At 39.9% G+C, this 12,573-nt stretch overlaps 1 protein-coding gene across 1 annotated transcript in view; it reads right to left on the reverse strand.

Annotated features, from left to right (window-relative positions):
* The window catches only part of tdp1 (tyrosyl-DNA phosphodiesterase 1), a 31,419-nt gene continuing 18,846 nt past the window's right edge, over positions 1-12,573 (reverse strand). Inside the window, exons 15-16 of the mRNA XM_059520084.1 lie at positions 8,915-9,020; positions 1-560 (exon numbers count right to left, since the gene is read on the reverse strand). Coding sequence (XP_059376067.1) covers positions 487-560; positions 8,915-9,020 — 180 coding nt within the window. The 3' untranslated portion in view covers positions 1-486. The remainder of the gene's footprint in view (positions 561-8,914; positions 9,021-12,573) is intronic.

Below are 12,573 nucleotides of genomic sequence, written 5' to 3' on the forward strand. Positions count from 1 at the left end.
AGTTTCTACAGGACTAAAATACAGCATTAAGGGTGCACACTATAATGGTGTACATCTACTTTTCACCCAAAAATGAAATTGTTGTCATCATTTACTCACGCTCAGTTCCAAGCCTATATAAGTTTCTTTCTTACGTTGAACACAAAATAAGATATTTGGAAGAATTTTGAACCAAACAGTTGTTGGTCCCCACTGACGTCCATAGAAAGTCAATGGGGACCAACAACTACTTGATTACCAGCATTCTTCAAAATATCTCCGAAGTTCAACATAAGAAAGAAACTCATATAGGTTTAAAACGAAATGAGTAAAGTGAGTGAGTAAATTATGACAATTTTCATTTGTGGGTGATCTATTCCTTTAAAGTGTGGTGGCTAGATCCTCATAAGAGTTAACCCAAACAGACCCGAAGCTGAGTCAAATGCCGATGGTCTGATTTCTATGTTAATTCTGTCTTATGCAGATGATCCCTGAACCTCGAACTTCTCAAGAAGGAACCCATACATTTTCATGACTGTCTGGGGCTTTAGTGTAAGGAATATTCCAGATCCACGGTTGATCTGCAACGAGAAGAAAACACAACTGAAATGCAACAGCATACATTAATGGAAACCCTGGAGATTTACAGTCTCGGAGTCTGACCTGCTCCAGGCAGAGTTCATGATGATTTGAGATGATGCAGAATTACATATTTGCCTTGGGCCAACAAAGATTCCCGGTATGTCTAGAAGAGAGGGTTCTAACCTTTCCCTGAAGGCTGACCTGCCTTGAAATCCTGTATATGCTCACCTGTGGCATAACTACTGGTGTGTGTCCTGTATCAGTATGAAGGATCATACACAAACGGTTTGATTTACTTAATAATCTATTATAGGATATATACTTCTAGAAAAGACTGTAAAATAGCACTATCCATGGTAACAAGTTGACAACTGGATTCAATCTCAAAACAACCCAGCAATTAAAATACCTCTAAAAAAAGTGCATGAAACAAAACAATATGGTGAATGAGCATAGATATATAATACCTCTGATATGAAAACATTACACTTTATAACTTACAGAAAAATATAAGCGAGTCAATTATCTCAAAGGAATTTTACAGATAACTGGGTAAAATACAGAGGCATATACAGTCTACCGTCATAAAGCTGGTCTTTAATTATACATATTTATACATAATTAATTTATTTATACATAATTTAATTTACACATAATTATACATATATAGACCTAATGAGTAGGTGGTGTAGTACCCAATAAAATTATTTAAAATAAATAGATGCCTTGTGTGTACCTTAATGCATTGTATTATGCAAAAATAAAATAATTCTTTGTTATTAAAAAGTTATACATAACAGAGTCGTTTTAGTATAATTGAGATACTATATAGTTGTTGTTAATCTTTTGAATTATTATTATTTTTTTTACATTTCTATGTTGTTTTCATTTTAATTTTAGATAAGGTTTTATCAATTTTGTTGTTTTTCTGTTGTTTTTTTATTTATTTTTTAAAATGTCTATATAATATTATTTTTCTTTTCAGTTTTACTTTTAGTATATCAGTTGGTGTAGGATGAATTATGCATTCAAATGTAAGACTTCCCTAAACCCGAGTATGAGCACTAGCAATAACAATGATTGCCTTTGGAAGAACTATTAAATTATTTAATTAGCATAACAATTTCAAGAACTTTCAATAATGACAGTTTTTTCATCTAACAGCAGGAACACACAGTAGGGCTACACAAACATTCACACCCAGGGTTAATTGTTGCCTGGAACAGCTGCAATATACATGAAGAGGAAGTGAAGAAAAACTAATCATCAAAACCATCTACGTTTGTCTTTTTGCCAGAAGGGGTGCATAAAAATGGCATGCAATTTACCAATATGATTACTGAAAATAACACACCTCTGACATGATCTTTTCTTGCACATTAAAAAAAGCATTCATAAAGAACAACTTCATTTTTTTGAAATTCTCCTAGAATGAACCTAGTTCACCGCTGTGGTAGCTTTCATTGTATGGAAAATTGAAGCTTGAAAGATCGGGTACAGTAGGTGACGGAATTTAGTTTTTGGGGAGAACTATTACTTTAATGGCGATTGCACATGAGAGGATCTTAAGCAGCACTCAACGGTCTCCTCGCTGAATTAAAGAACTAGATTCAAGTAGCTACTGAGAAGCGGCCCATTCTAATTCACAATAGCTGGTCCCTTTTTGGTTGTGAGCCGAGACTGAGCCCGTTGAAGGATAGAGAGTGTTGAGAAGTCCTGAGCTGATTTAGAGGGATATGAAACTATCCTCTCTCAGCAGCAACAGTCAGGCCAGAAATAGAAATGTATTACGTTTGTCTTAATATAGAGGTGCAGCTACTCTTTGAGGTGTACATTTGAGTGTGTGACTGGGATCGGTCTGTATTAATATCACAGGTGTTGACGGCAGGGCTCAGATGAAATGAACTGTGAGAGTGAGCATGATGGATGCTCTTATTAAAGAACCATAATCACTAACATATCCCCTTCCCATAAGAGAAGTCATATTTTAAAAACTCCTTTTAGACATAAAATAATACTCTAAGAAGCACTTTAGAATGAATACATTTACTCATCATTTAAAATGACAAAGGTTAAAATATGTTTTTAATTTTGTCACATCCAAAAAAACAAACAAAAAAAAACTTTTTTTTTCATACACATATTTTTTACATTATAATAATGAGTATTAGGGTGATAAAAAAAAAAAAAAATATATATATATATATATATATATATATATATATATATATATATATATATATATATATATAAAACCTCATTTTTTCATATTTTTTCTTTTTTTAAACGGATTAGTTTGGAACATTCAAAATGATTAATTACAAAATACTATTAATTCAAACCCATGCTGGTGCTTTGGCAAGCAGAAGTAACACTTAAGACAAGATTTTATGTTATATGCAAAAACGAAATCAAGTGCAAAAAGAAAGTTTCTTTACCTGAAGATTTTCATGTAAATCCATTTGTGTGAAGAAGGTAAAGTATAGAAGAACTGTTACCATGGTGCATGCAGAGAAGTTTGCAACTGCACATTTGCTTTGTAAAGCCCAAAGTTATCTGTCTGTTTCATAAAAGCTTTAATTATAGATCTTGAGTGGTCTTCTGGGTATTATGTAGTCTGCCGTATAGCGGGGGATGCACAATAGTAAAGCTTTGGGTGGCTTGAAGAGGCAAAAACACTTGTGTGACTCCATTGCAGTTAACTGTTACATACATTTATGTAAACGAATGACACTGGAACAGATCCAGTGGGAAACTGAATATCACACGAATGAGTATCAACAATTTGATTTGATTGGATAAGCAATCATGTGTCTCTATTAAGCATTTGTGCACTGATAGCAGATGCGAGACACTACGATAGGCCTTGGTGGAAATAACTTTCATCAGAGCTTTCAATGAGTTCTGTCTGTCCTGGCTGTGACCCTTTGAGTGGCCAACTGGAGAATCATAGTTCTGTCCTCTACTTGCACTCATTTCAGAAAACTAAAATAAGCTTCATTTATTGTCTATTACAAACAATTAATTAAAAAAGAAATAAATAATAATACAAATAATTTAATCTGTTATGAATGCAATTCAGGCCAAGCTGAGAGACACACCTCAAACATATTTTGGAGTTGCATTTTGACCTGCATTTTTTTTTTTTTTTTTTTTACAAATGTTTGGTAGTGTGATTAAATATAGGTAAAAATGTTAATATCAAAAGTATACATTTAAATTAAATATAAATTATATATAACTCATAAATTACATTTCAATTCTGGACATAGTGTGCAAAGTATGCACTACAGCCCAAAAGATTTTTTTAAATGTATGTAAAAGAAGTTTAATATGTTTACCAAGGCTGCATTTATTTGATCAAAATACAGTAAAAATTTTAATACTGTCAATATTATTTATTTGTTTTACAGCCATATCAGCAACAATGGCTATATATTTATTGCAATATTAACAGTTTAATTTCAATATATCGTTTAGAACAATTACTAAACAAAAACATACAAGTTCAAATATTATTACATTTTAAAATAACTGTTTAAAGGCTGTTTACTCCAGTGAAAAAAAAAAAGAAGTACCGATCCCAAACTTTTGAATGGTAGTATATATCCTAATACAATATATATATCGTGGACCTTAAAAAAAATACATCAATGGAAAAGTTATTATTATAAAGGTTATTGAGCTTTCAGATGATTTATAAATCTCAATTTCCAAAAACGGACCCTTATGACTGGTTTTGTGGTCCAGGGTCACATATAATGTAATATTCCAAACACAGACAAAAAGATTCACGGATAGAGTGCTAAAACATAATTTACTGCTAAATGCACATTGATGCATCATAATCAATGCAGAAGCCCAGCTTACTAAACATACAGAGAAGACTGTCCATTTTTATCTTGATCTGCAGGCCACGCCCACTCATCCCACTTCATGGCTGAAGCCTCTGCTATCAAAAGACCTACGCTGCTATGGCAACCACAGAGTGCTTCTGCCTCACTTCATAAACTGATGACACCCTTGGTTTCAATAGTACCATCGATTGCTGCCTCTATTTTCTCACCATGATTAAAGGTCGTCAAACTGACGGGGCAGGGGCAGGGCCCATAGCACTCTTATTTTCATTTACTAAGAATGTGGCACCGATGACAGTTGGATTTTCTCTGTAATTATAGGGCTGAACAATCAAATGGTCTTTGACAGTGACTAACATAAGTACTAGTGATTCCTGACGTTATCAGTAGCATGTGAACATAATGGATACCCAAAAACAGAATAAAATAATCTTATATCTCAAAACAAAGCCAAAAAAGGTATGTCTAATATGCTCTGTTTTCAACATCAGGTGCTTATTTTTCTCTGCAAAACTTCTGTACCTAAGACCATAATTCAGAACCTGTAATTTCAAGTTTGCCTCGCAAGTCATGGTTAAATATCATGGTACTTCCAACAAAGGAATGACATTTCTTGCACCCTTTCCTGTGAGCTTAGGTTAAAAAATGGAGAGAAGTTTAAAATGATATACAGTACTGTGCTTTCCCTGGATTTGGACTTTCATAAAACAATTTCATAAATATAAAGCCTAAAAAAAAAAAAATTATTAAAATTTATTTTTTACATTTTCGATGTTATCATACCAATTAATGTGAAATCTCTTTTTGTTTTGACAGCATGCGTTGAATGCAAAACTGGTGATATATCACTGTGAGCCTTCTGCCTCTGAATCTGTGCATTTGCACAAAAGTCTGAACCACAGAACACAGTAATTACCCAGCAGATGATAATGAGTTAATTTATTGTCATCAGTAAGTCCTGCAGGCTATAGTTTGGGTTCATCTGCAATTGTGCTGTCAGTCAAAACAATGCATAGTTTTACTAAACAGCCATATACTTGACTCATGACCAAAATGCTTATTTACATAAAATGGCAGGCTTCTCGTTTATACATATTGGCTTACAGGAAGCTGACAAGTAGCATCATTTTTCTTCTTGTTGTATACATTCATACAGGAACAGAAAAAGAAAATCATTTATTTGAAATAGAAATCCTTTTTAAATAATAAATTACTCACATAAATTATAACATTTTACACACATCAAACAAATCAGTATATATATATATATATATATATATATATATATATATATATATATATATATATATGAGAAAATCTGGGTGGCAGTAAATGTCATGTTTACTTGTAACTCGTCAACTGACTACACGGTAACGGACCCTGGAAAGAACATGACAACGGCAAAGCGATTAATCAGCACGGCACTAACATCATCAGCTGCAAGACAAGAACTCCAAACTTGCAGCTGTGGCTGGTCTAAGGTAACATCTACCAGAGGCCTTAAAATACATCAAGGGCAGATGAAGTGCTTGAAGGAGGCAAGGTCGGGACCTCACATTGACCACTATCTTTTGGGAAAAATGTCAAATCAGGCGAGTGAAGCTCAGTGGCAAGAATCAACCCACAGTCCAATGGGCATCAGTTCCGAGTAATTCAGAGTAATTCAAGCACCACATCTGAGAACCTGGAACAAAACCAGTCACGGCCTGTTATAGAGAAGAAGATCCTAGGCAGCAGACCCCAAGTAAAGTGGCCAAAGTCCAGCAGCAAGAACGAGGCATGATCCTGGAAGGAATCCGAGGAACAGCGGAGAAGAAACTGGAGAGAATGAGTGATCTGATCTATTTCTATGGGGCAGAAAGATTCAGAACAATAGAGCAAAGGAAGGAAACACCAACCCCTCCCAACTCTAGAAGGCAACAGGAAATTGAGCACCTTGTCAAAGAGAGGAGGGATTTGAGGAAACGTTGGAAGAAATTGTCACTGGAAGAGAGAGAAGGCATTGACCTCCTGCAAGCAGAACTAAAGGGGCGCTTGGGAAGACTGCGGAGAGCAGAAAACCTTCGAACTAAACGCAGGAAAAAGGAGAAGACAAGAACATTCTTCTACAAGAATCACTTCAATTTTGTAAAAGGGCTTTTTACAAGGGAAAAGAGCGGATCTCTTAAGGTACCAAAGAAGGAGCTGGAGCAGCACCTGAAGGCAACACACTCAGATGACCAAAGACTTGAGCAAAGGGAGATCCCATCAGACATGCTGCCAATTCTTCAACCAGATCACCAGTTCAATGACAGCCCCCCAAAATGGACTGAGATCGACAACATAGTAAGGAAGGCAAGGGCAGCCTCTGCAACAGGACCAAATGAGGTTCCTTACCGGTTGTATAAGAACACCCCAGATGTCTTGTGGTTTCTGTGGAGTCTAATGAAGGTGACAAGGAAGAAACAAAACATCCCAAAAGCATGGCAAAGAGCAGGGGTAGTAGTTATTCCCAAGGAGAAGGATGCCTCAAACATCGACCAATTTCGACAAATCAATCTCCTGAATGTTGAAGGCAAGATCTTCTTTAGCATTGTTACTTAAAGCAGAACAACTTGATTGACACGTCGATACAGAGAGCCGGGGTACCAGGTTTCTCAGGATGCCTTGAACAAAAATGAATGATTTGGCATCAAATACAATCTGCAAAAAGGGAAGGAAGAGACCTGCATGTTTTATTCCTCGATCTGGCTAATGCTTTTGGATCCGTCCCCCATTCAGTAATATGGGCAGCCTTCAATTTCTTTCATGTGCCTGAAACCATCGCAAATCTGGTCAGAAACTACTTCAAAGATTTGCAATTCTGCATAACAACCGCAGAATACACAACATCATGGCAAGCATTGGAAGTGGGTATCATGGCAGGGTGCACCATATCCCCTCTAGCCTTCACCATGGCAATGGAAGTGATCATCAGGGCATCTAGATGGGTAGTCGGAGGGGAGCGTAGGCAGGATGGACAGCTGGCTACCACTGATTTGTGCCTATATCGATGATATGACCACTTTGACCTCAACCATCGCCTGTACCAAATGTCTGTTAGCGAAGCTTCACTTCAACATTACATGGGCAAGGATGAAGTTGAAACCCAGTAAATCCAGGAGCATATCCATCATCAAAGGAAAGCTTACCGACCAGAGGTTCAACATCAATGAAAAACCCATTGCATTGGTAACAGAGCAGCCTGTCAAGAGCTTAGGACGGTGGTACAATGCAAATCTCAAAGACGCAGAGCAGTGTGACCAATTGAGGGAAGAAACCATCAAAGGTCTTGTCAGTATTGATAAGATTTCACTTCCGGGAAAGTTGAAACTGTGGTGTCTGCAGATTTGGATTGCTCCCCTGCCTAATGTGGCCTCTAACAGTGTACAAGTTTCCTATTTCCAAAATTGAGAAGCTGGAGAGGACAGTCAGTGCACACATCAAGAAGTGCCTGGGACTTCCGCGCTGCCTCAGTAACATTGGGTTGTATGGAAATGGTGCACTGGAACTACCTATCTCTAGCCTCACCGAAGAATACAAGTGCACTAAAGTGAGGCCATTAGATCACTGTCGGAGGCAGCAGATCGAAGCAGCAGGTGGATCTGGATAAACAGGAAGGACCCCAACTGGGCTGCAAAGAACAATAAGGAGGGGTAAAAGCAGAAGGGGGCTCACCTGGGACGGCAGGTGTTGCCGTTGAGCCCTCTGGAGGTGTCGTGGGCCTATCAACGAAACACCGGTGAAGGAGGGTGTCCACCTGAAGACCCTGATGATGTTCGTACTCCTCTCCCCACTTAAAATTAGGAAGTGCTGATTACTAGGGATATTAACATCAAGTCCTATGAGCTGAATGATGTTTCCTCATTATTAATCTCATTGGATGACTCAGAGTACACCACTGTGCAGGAAATGAAATGACCATTAATTGTGTCATGCATACCTCTTGTGCTTCACTGCTGTCAGCAATTAAAATACACACTTTGCCATCACGAGTAGCTGTCTTTGAACACCTTGCTCATCACCTACAGTGATGTACACTCAAGAAACACACTTATTCATTATATGATAGGCTGCTATAATTAAAGAGAATGTAATTTAGCTACAAAACTAACAAGGGCGAAAGAGCAAATTAAGACATTTGCACAGTATCAAAATAATTGATTTGTTTAGCCTGGATAATGGCCTGCACTGCTAGCTTTCATTTAGGCTTTTGCATTGTGCAATTAATATCTACAGAGTGTTTCCTCAGCAGTCATTTGAACTCTAAAATTCAAAGTAAAGGTTAACCTTTCCTCAAGCGATAATTAAGTGTACTTTTTACGCATTAAGCAAACCTTTAAACTTTGATGCAAATGCCTCATCTGTCATTTTAAAAATGTGTGGTTGTTCAGAAGAACATCTCTGACATTTTAATGAAGGTTGGAACTACAAATACAATGAATCTTAGTCAAGTTACTTGCAATCTTCAGTCTCACCTTTGCTTGAGTAATGCTGAGGTGGGAGGTCATAAGGCACCGGGAAGCCTTTGGAGGAGCTAGAGGCCGGAAACACATTCTTCTCCACAGGAAATGTGCTCATATTCTACATAGACAAAGAGAAAGCTCATGTATCAATGCTCAATAGGGATGTGCTAATCTGAAAAAGTCTGATATCAACATATAAATAAGCCAAAATATAAATTACTTATTGCACAAAATTATACAAAGTTATAATGCACTTATTGCACTGTTCACACACAAACATTATTAACAGCATCACTGCAAGCTAGGCTGCATCTCAGAATAACTTTTCACTGCAGAAAAAATATATTATTCATTATTTTAAATAAATAATCACTAATTTGCCAATTGATTGTCAGATGACTAGTTGACTATCCTGTTCATCTCTAACGCCAAAAGATTTAGTTAAGAATTAACTAGCATCATACACATTTTTTTTTTCACACAAATAAATAATTACATGCATAATAATTTAAGTAACAACTCTGAAATATATGACCTCACAAAAAACAAACAAACAGTATTTCCATTAAAAGAACCAGTGGATTATTCACATTGCTAAAAAAAAAACTGACAACATGTTTAAAAAAAAAAAAAAAAAAAGTCCCAAACTAACTGAAAGACACATTTATTTTAACCTCATATCAATAGACCTTAAGATATGCCATGACTCCCATGAACTCACATGATGGAGACAACACATGACAAAAGTGCTTGTGCAACTCTAATGAGAACTAGTGCATTTATTCATCCTGTTTTCTGTGGAAAAAGGCAGAGGGGAGCAGGGCTGTTCCGAGGGAAGCTAAACTCTCATTTGTGTGGTGGGCTTGATGATGGAGGGGGCTGGATAGATTTAAAGGGCAGTGGGGAATATGTCACCCAGACTCAGACAGCTAAAGCTTTCACAAAACCCAGAGAGATGCAGCAGGTGCAAGCACACGCAAACACTGTCCTGCTATCTGTGAAGAAAAAACAGGAAGTGACCTAGAAACTCAATATAAAATGTTGGAAACTGTTAATTCTGAATATGGAAGGCTTTTAGGAAAGTTTAGAAATCTTTTTACATACATTTACATATAACCATTTAGCAGATGTTTTTATCAAAAACAAATGAGTACAATGGAAGTAATCTAACCAGCATTTAGGACTGTTAACCACTGAGATTAATTACATGTAATAACTGCCTTCCTCTAAACTCCCTCTTCTAAAGGCCACTTTACCCTGATGCAAGACCACCAGCACAAATAAGTTATTTCTATCTTTTGCTGTACTGTGTCAGTAGGAAACATCAGTTTACACTTTCAAACATTCATTTAGCCATTAATTGTAATAATCCAGTGAGATTTAGTTTGCACAAGGAGTCTTATAGCAGCTAATGCTTGACACAGTGGTCTTATCATCATCATCATCATCTCATCATCATACATTCTGTCTGGAATAACATGAAGGAACAGAACAAGCTCAGACAGACTAAATCTAGAAGAACTGTGGCAGCAACTCAAAGATGCTTCTGTCACGGTTCGTGAATGCACCGTCTCCAGCTGTAGTCATGTTATGTCATGTTGATTGGTTCATGTGGGTGTGGCCACTGATCGCCTGATCAGCGGCAGGTGCATCTCATTCCAACCGCTTATTTAACGCCCTGTCTTTCGTCTCCTGTTTGTCAGATCGTTGTTTGAGGTCCATGTGTTGATGTCTGTTCGTGCTCCTGTGTTCCTGCCCTTGCCCTGTTTCGGTCTACTTTGGATTATCACAGTCACTCACGGATTATCACCACGGATCACCGATCTACCACCACCGTCATCGCTACCAACGCACTCAAATCACCTACCCACCTGTCTGTGCTGCCATCGTGGTTCCTGCGTCACTCACCAGCATTCATCCATCACAACTCCTGTCAATAAACTACCTTTACTTGCATCTGCCTCCTGTCCTCCATTGTTAGCGTCACAGAACGATCTGACCCACATGGAGGCAGCGAGTAATCAACCTTCCTCCCTCGAAGTTTTCCTCAGCGCCAGTGTTCGGAGGATGGACTCCCAGGAGCGGACTCTTAACGACACTGGTCGCGCGGTTCAGGCTTTAGTGACGCAGGTGTCCGAGCTCACCCAACAGTTCCAGCTATTACGAGCTCCCACTGCGCCACTCACACCGCCTGTTCCACCAGCACCATCGGAGTCCCCCTCCCAGCCGGAACCACGCCTCCCGATTCCGGAAGCGTACTCGGGTGAGCCCGACTATTGTAGAGCTTTCCTTAACCGTTGTGATATGCATTTTGCCCTCCAGCCTAGAACCTTCGCCAGTGAGAGGGCCAAGGTGGCCTTCGTTCTGACCCTGCTCTCTGGGAGGGCGGCATTGTGGGGAACAGCGGTGTGGGAGAACCAGGACCCATGCTGCGCCTCGTTCCAGGCGCTCTCCGCCGAGATCAGACGGGTCTTTGATCGGGCCGCCGCAGGACGGGAGGCGGCCAGGAGGCTGGCGGAGTTACGCCAGCACGAGAGATCCGTCTCGGACTATTCCATCGAGTTCCGGACCCTGGCGGCGGAGTGCCATTGGAACGAGGAGGCGCAGTGGGACATGTTCCTGCATGGGCTGGCTGACCGCGTCCAGAGGGAGATCTACGCCCTGGACCTTCCCCCGTCGTTCAATGGACTTATTGAGCTGGCCCTTCGGGTCGATGCACGTCTGGCACGGATGGAGAGGAGGGGGCTACTCAACACCCCATCCAGGGGACCGGCAGACGTGCGGTTCAGCGGCGGGGACGTGGCCAGCCCCGTCTACGATCACGAGCCCATGCAGGTAGGGTGAGCTCGGCTTTCCCGGGAGGAGAAGGAGAGGCGGAGGTCCCTGGGCCTTTGCCTTTACTGTGGGGGGGCCGGACATCAAGCCCACGCCTGTCCCGTAAAAGGCCAGGCCCGGTAGTACGTATGAGGCTACTATCGGGTGGGATCTCTGCCGAGAAGACCTCATCATCATCATCATCATTACCATCATCTTCTACGCTCCTCCCGGTATGGCTGCGGTGGTCAGCACAGACACATCACTGTCAGGCACTACTGGATTCCGGGGCAGAGGGTAACTTCATGGACAGCACATTAGCCCACAAGCTCCACATTCCCCTCAGACCTCTTCCGCACCACATCACGGTTCACGCCCTCACTGGTCAGCAACTTCCCACCATATCATACATCACTGAAGACATTACACTCATCACCTCTGGCAATCACTCCGAGACCATCTCTTTTCACATCCTTGACTCTCCCTTGGCACCCATTGTCCTCGGACACCCTTGGCTCCTCCTCCACAACCCTAGCATTGACTGGCTCTCTAACTCCGTTTTGTCTTGGTGTAAAAGGTGTCATGAGTCTTGTCTAGTGTCTGCCTGTCCGTCTGTGTCTGTGTTGCAGGAGGAGGCGGTGGATTTGTCTAACGTGCCCGCTGAGTACCTCCATCTGAAGGAAGTGTTCAGTAAGTCTCGGGCTGCTTCTCTTCCTCCGCATCGTCCTTACGACTGTGCCATAGATTTACTATCAGGTAAGTCTCCGCCTAAGGGCAAACTCTATTCACTTTCTGTTCCAGAGAGGGAGGCTATGGAGAAATATATTTCTGATTCTCTAGCTTCTAAATTCATCCGC

The sequence above is a fragment of the Carassius carassius genome, chromosome 32 (assembly GCF_963082965.1).
Source record: "Carassius carassius chromosome 32, fCarCar2.1, whole genome shotgun sequence".
Classification (NCBI taxonomy): domain Eukaryota; kingdom Metazoa; phylum Chordata; class Actinopteri; order Cypriniformes; family Cyprinidae; genus Carassius; species Carassius carassius.